This window comes from Trachurus japonicus, chromosome 1 (assembly GCF_045865225.1).
Source record: "Trachurus japonicus isolate A0001 chromosome 1, Traja_1.0".
Classification (NCBI taxonomy): domain Eukaryota; kingdom Metazoa; phylum Chordata; class Actinopteri; order Carangiformes; family Carangidae; genus Trachurus; species Trachurus japonicus.
This window is the reverse complement of record NC_140907.1, coordinates 16,186,112-16,198,416: the sequence shown is the minus strand read 5'-3', so window position 1 is coordinate 16,198,416 and position 12,305 is coordinate 16,186,112. Positions and strand designations below refer to the sequence as shown.

Sequence of the window (12,305 nt, the reverse complement as noted above, 5' to 3'; positions counted from 1 at the left end):
AAGGACTTCCTGCAGAGCCCCAATGCTGCTGATAATTCTGTCTGACACACAGTGCTGTAGGCACACATACTATGGCCTGCAAGTCAGGCAATAAACAATTCAGGACACAAGTGGGATAGCACCTGCATCTCTGTCAGTTTCTCACCCATCAGAGCCTGTCTGATGGTGCTGAACACACTGGAGAAGTCACAAAAACATATAACCATAGGAGTGCTCACTGGCCTGTCCAGGCAGGCATGGATGATGGCATCCTTAACTCTTAGTCAGAGCTGGTAGGTGAACTTGAGTAATTCCAATAAAAGGGGCAATAGTCTGACCATGGAGCTGATCTAGTATGAGTCTCTAGGATCTTCATGATGTGTTGAGCCTGCAACTCCCCATACCTTTCTTCATTTATTGTTAGTAAGAATCCTTTCAACTTGGCATCACACTATACCCTCAACATCTCAGTTCCTCCTTGTCACCAGGTTTGCTTGTATTTATTCAGCAGGACCTTCAAGTTGTCGCTGATCTAAGGCTTGTTTATTATCGTTATCGTACCTTCCTGGTTGCATCCTCACATAATTAACATATTCTGTGTTACAATGAGTAATATCATTCCCTGAGCCCATCCCAATCATTTCAACAGCATCCAGAAGAATGCAGACACAGACTCAGGGAAATGGTAGTGAAATAAATGGTTAATTAACTTCTGAGGCATGCAAAAGGGGTAGACAACAAACTGCTGGAAAGTAGTTAGAATAGAGTCTGGATTGACATAGGCTAAATCCCCAGTGGTGGTGCAAAAGTTTAAGGATTTGAGACTATATTGGCATATGCCACTGCCTCGGTTAATGGTGGAATGTCAACACTGATTTAACACTGGGGTGCAAGTGAACAAGTATCAATAGGCAGCATTTGGGGGGTATTACCCTAACCCAGATGGCAGCCCTCCTGCAGACCCCTTTGGGCAGACACAGCTCCTAGAGGGTCTAGGCCATGTGGATACCCAGAAAGGGGCCCTCTTGTTCTGAAGGACAACTTCCAACACAGCACCCTGCTGCTGTCTCTCACCCTGGGAAAGACAAACTTAATGTAGCTGACGTTTGGAAGTCCCCAAAAGGCATGACGTTTAGAAATACAAGTTTCTGCCTGTGCGAGACCTCTTACCTGCTTTGATGCCAGATGGTCATTTCCCTTGATGATTATTGAGCAGCCTGTTAAGTGTTTGCCATTCTTGTCTGGAAATCCAGGGCCTACCAATAAGTTGGAATTCTGAACCAGTCAAACTTGAATCGAGAATGGAAAAAGTTGCAGCCAGCACCATGACAGAGCTACTGCCTCGTCACCTACTACAGCTTATGTCAATGCAATATCAAAACCTTAAAAACACATAGACACACAATAAAAGACAAGACGTCTTATCTCCTCCTTGCTTTCACATTTGCTCCATTCTACTGTAATCAACAGTTCATTAGTTAGAGGTGAGGTTAACTTCTGTTTTTCTTACCAACTCAAGAGGTTCCTTCAAGATGAGTGCTGCTGCCTCATGGTATTTTCTATGATGTCTCCAAAGCTCTGTTGTACCCTTAGAACCTAAACCTGTCTTTCTGTCATAGCCTGCACCTTTCTATTTAGATCATCTACCTGTTTTAGTCATTTCTGCATCCCATTCTGTCAGAACCATTTCAGTTACCTTTAATTTGTGCTTTTGTTTAGCCTCTGTTGTTTGTGGTAGCCCAATTTCCATAAGTTCTGTGTGCAATTTCCATCCAGTTTCCTGCACTATAGACCATCGAGCAGTCTTCAATGCAATCTTAGGTTGAATCACAGTTGAAGTCCATACTATCCCAAATCCTGTCTTTCAGAAGAATAGATGAACCAGGAATTCTGGCATCAGGACTCTTCCTTGGTTTTGGTGGGACTTTGTGGTTGACTTCATTGATGCCTCCATGGACCATCTGGCCACCCCCAAATGCATGCCACCTTTCGCTCTAGTAGTTCCATCTGTTTATGTTGTCCCCTGGCAAACCTCCTGACTGGTTTAGAGGGTGTGCCCCAATATTTAACATATTTAAATATTGGAACATTTCAATGTTGCTCTAGCACCACCATCAGACCAGACTCAGATTTCAATTGAAGATGATTTGGTTTTCCATTACCACCTCCATCAGAGCTCCCTTTGTTTTCAAAGGATTATATCCGCTGATCTTAAGTGTTAGATGATATGGTTTATTGTGCACATTCCTGATCCATGAGATTTAATCAGCATTTTTATTTGTGTGACCCTGGGTTTTTTCCTGCAATTCTTCAAATAGCATCTATGTAACAGACTTGCTTGATTTCATAACAAATATACTTTTTCCATTCTCTGACTCTTCTGTTAAAGCAACAAATAGAAAATGCAATGCTATGCTAGAAACTAACATTGTCTTGCTGTCTGTGTGAAACAATTAGAAGATGAGTGTTATAGTTAATGTTATCACTAATGTTGGCAGATCTGTGTTTCGTCACTAGCTGCCAGATTTACGAGAGCCAGCTGCTATGAGATTTCTGTGGAAATAAAACTTCAAACAGTACATTGATTTGAACTGGTGAAACATAGGAGTTTCTCAAAAATATTACAAAAGTGCCACTGTTGTTAGACTGGTGGTGTCCATATTAGCATGAAAGAGCTATGGAACTAACAATAGCAGATACAGTCCCAGTCAAGACTTTAATAAAACCTTTTATTGTGTTTGTCAAAGTCTGGTTATCAGACAAAACTTACAAAAGTTATCATTCAGTTTCTACCACACATTTATACATTTCTGTGCAATTCTGAGTTTACATTGATAATCCTGTCACCTCTTCTCAAGTAAAGCAAAAGACATCTGGGTCAGAGTAACAAGAGTCAACAACATAAATATCTGACTTGGTTGAGAGGCAAAGTAAATCAAGTATGTACAACAGCTTAAGTCACAAAAAATACAATACATACAATAACCAGACAAAACCAACTTTGCTGCTTCAACTTTCCCAAATCAGTCAAAAGTCAAGTTGTTTTGTAGATATTTACAGATACTGTATCTCTTCCTAACACAAAGAGAAGTAAAGGAAGTCATGAACTTCCAAATGCAAAAAAATGTTTTAATTCCTTTACTGTTCAACTTGAGCTAGAATTGATGACATTTGTGCACTGAGGTTCACAGAAAGTGCCAAAGCGCCCGTAGATGTCTTTGGCTCGAACGGCAAAATGATAAGTTGAGCCAGACTGGAACTGGGTCAGTGTACAGGCCATGGGCAGAGGAAGGGCCTTCACCTCCCCAATCTTCTTCCAGTGTTGCTGCGCTGCATTGTTGTTGGAGTTGTCTTGATGGAAGGCATAGAGGTGATAGCTATCTACAGCTGCACAGGTCCGATCAGTTTCTGCCACGCACCAGGACAGCACTATACCAGTCTGACTTGGCACCAGCTTCAGCTGAGGTTGCTGAGGAGGTGAGGTGCGCTCGGCCTCCGGAGGTAAACGAGCAGGTGCGGGAGCTACTGGGAGAGGGGGCAGTACCGTGTTGGAGCTCCGGGCTGGCGCAGAAGTGGTTACAGCACGGGATTTCAACGGAGAGTCCTGCAAAAGAGGAAACTGTCGTAAGTTGATCATGTAGAAAGGCTGTATATGATCATAACCAATCTGTCTTGAAAAAAATATAATTCAAAGTGAAATGAAAATGGGTCCCCAAAGGTTAAAAACTGAGATAAATGGAGAAATGTGTAGCCAGCTCCACTGATGGTAGCCTCTCAGTATAACATCTACATATTTAGGGTTTTAACAAGGCCATGCAAATAACAAATAACCAGTACTTAACAGGTAAAAAAAAAAAAAAAGAGAGAAATGATTTATAATATACTACATGCAAAGTAGTTATCAATCAATCAATTTGTTTATTTCGGGCATGTCAATTTAAATAATTATCATCACACTTCATCTTGGTTCAAATAATACAATACACATGGCCGAAAGGGAAAGCGGGAGAAGCAAAAGCTTATCTAGTCCCGCCCCCAGTTTTTTTTTGTTTTGGATTATTACAGCCTGGGATATTTCAGTGACTAGCATCAACACAGATTTTTATGCATTATTATTTTCTGCGCATAGTCAAATACTCACACTCATACCACTAAGCACAAAAAATGTGCTTTTGATAAGGTAGCTATAAAAAATTATTAAACATTGATATCATTTCCAGCTTTTCAGGCTTGAATTTTAAACCAACATCAGCCAATATATATTTTCCACTACTTTTTAATTACTGGACTTTAAAAAAAAAAATGTATCCAGAAGTGAAGCAATGAACAACAAACTATGAACAGTGAATCAGGAACATCAACAATGGCTCAATAACATTCAGTAACAGCAACAAATGTGTGTCCGAGAGAGAGAGTTGCATTTTTACTTTGGCTGAAATCGCAGCTGTGTAAACAACTCAATAAAAAGCCAGAGTTTATTATGTCACACTCAACGGCTGCATCATTCATGTGATTCAAGATGGCCCATGTTTTAATTTATTTGAAGCAGTGCATGCTTGTGTGTACTATGAACCTCTGTAGGTTTGTATGGTTTGCAACTGTGCATAAATACAAAGTAATCTTAGCTCGTTTTCACACCTGACCAAGAGGACTCGGTTCGATTGGGGAGCTGAAAGTTTTAACATCGCATTTATCACTGGGTTCGGTTCTGCTTTCACGCTGCCATTTCTGAAGCACACCAAACTTTCTGAATACGTCACACGAATACGTCACACAGTTGAAAAGGGCGCTCATCAATTGGGCACATTTGCAGGGGAAATCCTGACCCGCAAAAACAAACAGCAAAAATGGATCAGCGTGTTAAAGTAACATTGCTGAGTTTTTCGGCCTTATACCCAGGGGGCAAAATCCCAGTTTTTTGAAAAACGGACACGGAGCGTTGTAAAAGGTTTGACACCAGAAATGATATCTAGGAACTTCAAGGATTAAAACCTGGGTGGACAACCCGGTCAACTAGCTGCTGGAAAGCTACAGGGGGCCAAAACCCCTTTCTGGGGTCATTTTGCTGGCGAAATGATGTAAATGCAAATATTTAGGTACTACAATGGCATAAATAGTCATACAACTATAAAACTTGGCAGAGAGTATCTTGACACATAGGGGGAGGCATGAAAAAAAGATTCTGGGGTTTGTTGCAACTCAATTTTAAGATATCACCCTCAACATCCCAAAAAAGACCAAAAAAAGTACTGTTCGCCTGACAAATTCTCATGAAAATTATTATTTTTCAGCACTTTATGGAGAATATCTATGCTTAACATATATATAGAAAATTTCCTTAATTCATAAGCTTCCATTTGAGTCCAAGATATCCTTTCTACTAGCTACTGGAAAGCTACAGGCTGCCTCCAAACAATGCAACACCTATTGTGAAAAACTGCATGTTAACTGGCATGATCAGAAACCATTCTATTTCTGGTCTCCCCAAAGTGAACAGATAGATAGAGAAGACCGTTGGCCACAGCAAGTGGGGCTTTTGAGATAGAAAGGCTAGCTTGGTTTCAAATGGAAGCTTATGAATTAAGGAAATTTTCTATATACATGTTAAGCATAGATATTCTCCATAAAGTGCTGAAAAATAATAATTTTCATGAGAATTTGTCAGGCGAACAGTACTTTTTTTGGTCTTTTTTGGGATGTTGAGGGAGATATCTTAAAATTGAGTTGCAACAAACCCCAGAATCTTTTTTTCATGCCTCCCCCTATGTGTCAAGATACTCTCTGCCAAATGTTATAGTTGTATGACTATTTATGCCATTGTAGTACCTAAATATTTGCATTTACATCATTTCGCCAGCAAAATGACCCCAAAACGGGGTTTTAGCCCCCTGTATCTTTCCAGCAGCTGGTTGACCGGGTTGTCCACCCAGGTTTTAATCCTTGAAGTTCCTAGATATCATTTCTGGTGTCAAACCTTTTACAACGCTCCGTGTCCGTTTTTTTGCTTTGCCCCCTGGGTATTAAAATAATGTTTCCAGACTCATTGCAATGGTAGAAAAATGGTTAATAGGATGAATGGTGCTGCCGCTGCAGCCTGAGCGGGGTCGCGTCGGCTGAAACTGCACTATGTAACTTCCCTGCACGGGTACGAATCACCGCCCCCCCTCTCCTCCCCCCCTCCCCTCTGCGTCGAGGCAGAGACATGGTGGGTAAAAGCGAAACTTACGGTTCCCCTCCGGTCGTCGCCGCCGGGAAATAAGGGCAACTACATTTCACTCTCACAATGAGAAAATGAAAGGAAAACGGCATCGGAGGAAAAATACAGTCGATGACGGACAATGAGGTGTATGTGTTGCTAACGCCTACAGACTCACTGTGTACAGACGCACTGTGTATTGCAACACTTTTTACATTTGGTCCTGTGTTTGGTCCGATGAGCGTTCATACTGTATACGAACCGCACCACGGTACACTTGAAAGCGAACCGAGACCCACGTTTTCAGGCGGACCAGGGTTCGCTCGTTTGATCCGCTCCAGAGTTCGGATGAGCTTTCACACCTGCCCAAATGAAGTGGACTATCCCAGGAAATTAACCCTGGTCCATTTAAAGCGGACCAAACAGCTCTGGTGTGAAAGCGACCTTCGAACTCGAAAACCCTAGCCCATTGCTCATCATGATGTGCAACACACACACACACACCTCATGAGAGGGAGGAGGGAATTGTGACAGTGTCATCTAGTGGACATAGCATGTTTTTTCTCCATTTGCCGAATATGGTAAAAATGATGCCATCTAGTGGAGAGTAGTAAAAATCATCAATTCCAAGGCAAAAGCCCAGATTGACACCTGGATATAATAAAATGAATGTATTATGCTTTAACCCTTCGGGACTGTTGTGGACATTTTATGGCCAGGCCATGCTTGTAAAAGAGATTTTTTTTTTATCTCAAGCAATTTGCCTGGTAAAATAAAGGTAAAATAAAAATGCGCTTTTCATTCCTAATTTTTTTTTTAAAATTTGGCCGGGTTCATGCATATGGCAAGATTGTGTGTATTTTTTTATTTGAACTTGTTATTTCCAGCTCAGCTCCTACAGTACGAAAAATACACTGCAACAAACAAAAAGTGTTTCACTCATACTGTTATGTGCAAAAAATGTGCCATTGAAACCCATTCAAACTGCAATTTTTTATCTCACTTTCATTAAAAAAATAGATTAGTGGCTAGATTTGGTGTGTGCAAAATATAAAGAATGCATTTCAAATTCCTCACCAATGGGGGTCGGTGGTGGACAGTCAATTGTGGATTGCTGGGAGAGTTTTGATTGCTTTGTGGGGATGACCTTGCTCCTGCACCTGAGGATAGAGCAGATAGGAAATTTATATTTGCAGCTTGCAATCTGTACACACACTTGCTTTGACATACAAACATTTTTTCATGATAGAGCCTTGCAGTCGAGATGACACTATATCATTCCTTCATGCTCTCAATAAAATGTGGTAGTCTTACTGTTGGGAATGCTGACGACGGGGTGGGGACGCTGGCTCGGTGAGGGAGCTCCAATGGTGGCATTTTTCACTCCTGTCACTACAGAGCATGCAGTACACCATAATTAGACTCAAGGTTTCTTTTCAGTACAGCATTTGAACAAACAAATTATGAATTAAAATCTATTTTAAAGGGATAGTTCAACATTTTGGCAAATTGGCCCATTGCCAACTACTGCTATCACCATAGGGATTATGGCAATGGGCCATATGGGCCTTTAATGTACGGGAAAACCAGGTATGTTTCAGCTTTACCTTGTACATCATCGTCATCTTCAGTGAGATCAATGACAGAGCCTTTGGGTCGTGTTGTGGCTGATTTGGGTGTTGCAGGTCCTGCAGCTTGGTTGTCTGAGAAAAATAAAAAAATAAAAGTTGATTGAGAGAACAAAACAATCAGATAGTACAGAGAGGCACATTAGAATTTAAACAATGATAGCATAGATTTTAAGTAAAAATCAAATGTCATCTCGTCTCTCCACCACCCTCTGACAATTGTGAGACAAGCCCAACTGACAGACAAGTACAGTTTTATAATCTGCAAATTACAGCAGAGATGACATTTTAATCAACCCCAACACACAAAACAACCTTTGTCATTAATGCAAACCCCCACCTGTCTTTGATGTAAGGGACGTTCCCTGTGGCGGTCCTGGAGCAGTGGAACCTGTTGCTGCTGGTCCGGACGTCGCAGGTGAAGAGGCTGATGACATAGCTCCAGCTACAGAGACAGACTGAGCCGGCGTCCTGGCTGTGGTAACAGACACCCCAGCATTGGGCGTGGTTATCCCCCCGGCACCCCCTTGGTACACGGCTCGGGCAAGGGAAATTTGGGCAGGAGACATCTGACCAGTGGAGGCCTGTAGGGCTGGGACAGTGGCAGCAGCTGGGGCAGACAATGCTGCTGTGGTAGTTGTGGGAGCAGGCTTGAGTATAAAAGTGGCGGTGGAAGCAGTGGTTTTGACCTTGTTGAGCGAATTGGCTGCAGACAGAGAGGCGACAGGGATGTTGACCAGCGTTCCTGCCTGGCCATTAGTCAGCTGGATGAGAAGTGGCTGGCCTGTAGCCATCATGCCACTCCCAGGGGCCGTCTTCAGAAGTAGGGTGCCTGTGGGACTCTGAGTGGTAATGGCAGTAGCCAGGGTGGAGGCAGCATTAGCGGTGGAGGTGATCAGCTGGAGGATGGGAGCCTGTTGAACCATGGCTGTGGAGGTGGATGTAGCAGCTGGTGTTGGGACAGGAACTGCAGGAGCAGGTGGGGCTGGATTTGCTGAGGAAAATAGGAAAGTGTCAAAGAGATTTTCAAATGACTGGCATTCTGTACTTCTTATACTCATCTGCTCCTCTTTACGTACAGTCAACTAAAGGGTGCCTAACCAGAAGCAGATTAGCCCTTATTAGAATCATTCATTGATTATTGTCAGAAAGGATCATGGCAGTTCAGACCCTTGTGTACAGTTAGAAAACACCCCCTAATTTACAGTTCGAGATGAAAACATCCAGTACAAAAATCTCCTGTAAAAACTTTTTTTGCTCAAATCTGTCAGTCAGCCTCAGTCCTGAGCAAAACTACTAAAATGATTTATTTTTTACTTTTTTTTTTTCATTTTTAGAATGTAATGAGTGTGTAACAAAATTTACTTTGATGCATTATTAGTTTTTGTGTAGCATCACATATCAGATTCTTTTTCACCCAGATTTGCTGTTAGTTCATAAAACTTCCCCAAAGACTTCTGTTATAAACATATTTATTTAATTGCAGAGCCATAACAGTATACAATCTTGCATTTCTGCAATATCAGTGGCTCCCCCTGTAGGAAAGAGGTAAAATTAGTTTTAGTTTTACTGTTGACCACCAGATGGCACCATTTACCTACTATCCAGGCCTGTGCAAAGAAGTAGTAGTTTCTGGGCTTATACTGTAGTGGAGTTTATCGGCATAGTTTCTTACAATAGTATTTTCCATTTTACCTGAAAAAAAGGACTCAGCCTAATATTTATGAATGTCAACATTTATTATGAACCAAAATTCAACATTCAAAACAAAACAGAACAATAGTGCTACAGAGTTGAGGATGAATACAGAACTAAACTTTTTTGCTGTGTGTGCGCATGCGTACTGTAGGTGGATGGGGGTGAAAATCTGTTCAGTCTCTCCAGCAGGACAATGTCACTTGATAATTTGTTTCCACCACATCAAATGCAAGAGCTGGCAGTTCTTTTTCTTTGCCCTGGGCACAATTTGCATTTTCCCCTCATTCTCGAACTGCTGGTGTCCTCCGTTGTCTGTGAGATGGCTTCTGTAGGGGCACCTGCAGAAGCCTGCATCCCTCTCACCATAGCAGCAGCAACTGGTGTGCGAATGAAGCGCTGTCTCCTCAGAATCGCTGCAGAGACCAGGGAATTTCCCAGCTCCCCCAAGAAGAGCCTCCTTCTGAAACTCTTTGCCTGATTCAAAGAGGGATCCACAGCCATGTAGATGACAATGAGTTGTATGACGGGCAGTCCACCATGTTAAAAAAATATCATTAGTGGCCACCTGCTTGTCTTCCTTTTGCAGCTGTAGGTGCCAAGACCCTAAAAAGAAAAAAGGGCGAGAAAAATGGTATTACAAATTTATCCTAAAGCTGCTTCTGACAGTGAGAATACTACTACATACATAATCCAACACTATATATACATATATATATATATATATCCATCCCAAATATATCTCTAACAAGCATACAAATTCAGAAAAAATAAACAATAGGACACAAGTAGTAATAAGTATGAAATGGCACACACCTTGTCGAGATTGTCGACACCTCCCTTGCAGTTGTTGTAGTAGGCGACAATCTCAGGTTTCTTCTTTGCTCCCTTTGTCACCACTGCCTCCCGGTGCCTGGTGCTGATGAGGACCACATCCCTCCCCCACTTTAGGCAAGTAACTTATATTACAGCTGTGGTGCTCTTCGGGAAAGTGAAGAGGGAGGAGAGGGCAGCTTGTCCTTTGCCCCGCACCAGGTTGGGTGGCAACTCTGGTTTGTTTTTGCTGATCATCCCAACCAAGGCCACTTCCTTCTGCAGAAGGTCCTGAGCAAGTGCAGTGTTTCCCACAGGTTTGCAAGGAGTCTCTCTCAAGTAAATGTCGCACCTCGCATCCAAGCATGTGGCAACGTCAATTGTTACCCAAATTTTTCCCATATATCCCATATTTGGCTGGGTTGTTTGGCATGTACTGCTGAAATCGGCATTGCCCTCTGAATGGCAAGAGCTGCTTGTCCACTGTGACATCTTTGTCGGAGTTGAAAAGGAGGGGAAGGTGACGCGTCCACATTTCCCACAGGCTGAGGGGGCAAGCTAGTCCTCCTGATGACAAGCTGGTCTCCGTAGCTTGTAGAGATGCTTGAAGATGGGATGGCCCTTGTGTTCCTTCCACATGGTGTGGGTGGACTCGCCTCTGGACTTCTCGATGCCCGCCAAAATCAAAAGTCCAACATGTGCACGGACCTCTTTGGAGTCCACCTCGGTCCAGTTTGTGACCGTACGGTGACCGTGGAGGTTGGTCATATTGACGATGAGGTCAATCATCTCATCTGTCAAAAACAAGCTGAATTCACAGTCAACGCTGTGGACCCTCTTATTGGCGTAGCAAGTCGATTGCCCCGAGTCCCCTGTAGAGGACCACGAGGGCGCCACAACAGAGTCAGGCTCGGACTGTGCCGAGTCGGTGTCAGAAAGAGAGGAGGATGAGCCCCCACGCACTCCCCACTAGGGCTGCAACGGTATAACCGCTATACAGTTTGGAACGTATTTCTGTTTGGAAGCCGCAATCCCAGGTCGCATGGCCAGCCAAACTAGAAATAAAAACGCGACTTATAGTCCGGAAAATACGGTAAATAAAATTGAAAATTGAATAAATACTAAATATATACTTTAAAACTATTATTAACATTAGTATTGCACTTTCCTTTGAAAGAGACTTCAAAGACCTTTAAAAAAGGTCAAATATCAAATCACAGCTCTGTCAGCTCACATTCTGCAGTAAGTGTAGCAAAAACTGCTGAATTAAAGTGCAGCATCAACAAAAGTGCAAACTTGAATTCTCTATCTTTTTTTTAATTGAAGAGCAGCATTAACTGCAGAATTAACCACTAAACCACAACAGCTAACAGAAACTTTTTTGCGTGAGTGAGTGAGTGAGTGAGTGAGTGAGTGAGTGAGTGAGTGAGTGAGTGAGTGAGTGAGTGAGTGAGTGAGTGAGTGAGTGAGATTTAAAAGACAGCAGAGTGTGCTGTGTAGTGTTGAATGAATTAACTGCCTCTGTCACTATGTTTTACCATTTACATAATGTGTGTGGTGCTGAGCGTAGTTTGGTGGACATGTGTTTTAAACGTGCACTGTTTTAAAATGTCATTGTGTATTTAAAGTTCTGCATCATTTGAACGTGTTTTTTTTTTTAATTAAATGTACTGCACTGCTCTGTACGGCCATGTACCAAATGAACAGTGTGTACCAAAATGGTTCAGTTCGGTACTTGTACCATTTCAGTCCTAATACATACCCATTTTGTAAGACTCTCATACAAAACCACTGGTGTAACAATTGTACATTAGGGGCTGTTTTGCCTGCAGTGCATTATTGACCTATTACATTTTTTTTAAACTAAATTTCCAAAATTTATGTAAAATTGAGATTCTAGATAAATAAGTGAACAGTGAAAGTTACGGCCAAATTAGGAGTGAAACACACTCCCCAAACTCCCCAAATGTACATGAGGGTTAAAACCTATCCCA

At 42.2% G+C, this 12,305-nt stretch overlaps 1 protein-coding gene across 3 annotated transcripts in view; it reads right to left on the bottom strand.

The window, feature by feature from the left end:
* Window positions 1-2,694: 2,694 nt before the first annotated feature.
* The window catches only part of atf7ip (activating transcription factor 7 interacting protein), a 39,857-nt gene continuing 30,246 nt past the window's right edge, over window positions 2,695-12,305 (bottom strand). For all 3 annotated transcript variants that reach the window (XM_085775849.1, XM_085775858.1, XM_085775838.1), the window contains exons 10-14: window positions 8,144-8,797; window positions 7,783-7,878; window positions 7,490-7,567; window positions 7,253-7,335; window positions 2,695-3,583 (exon numbers count right to left, since the gene is read on the bottom strand). In XM_085775849.1, coding sequence (XP_085631975.1) covers window positions 3,125-3,583; window positions 7,253-7,335; window positions 7,490-7,567; window positions 7,783-7,878; window positions 8,144-8,797 — 1,370 coding nt within the window. In that variant the 3' untranslated portion in view covers window positions 2,695-3,124. The remainder of the gene's footprint in view (window positions 3,584-7,252; window positions 7,336-7,489; window positions 7,568-7,782; window positions 7,879-8,143; window positions 8,798-12,305) is intronic.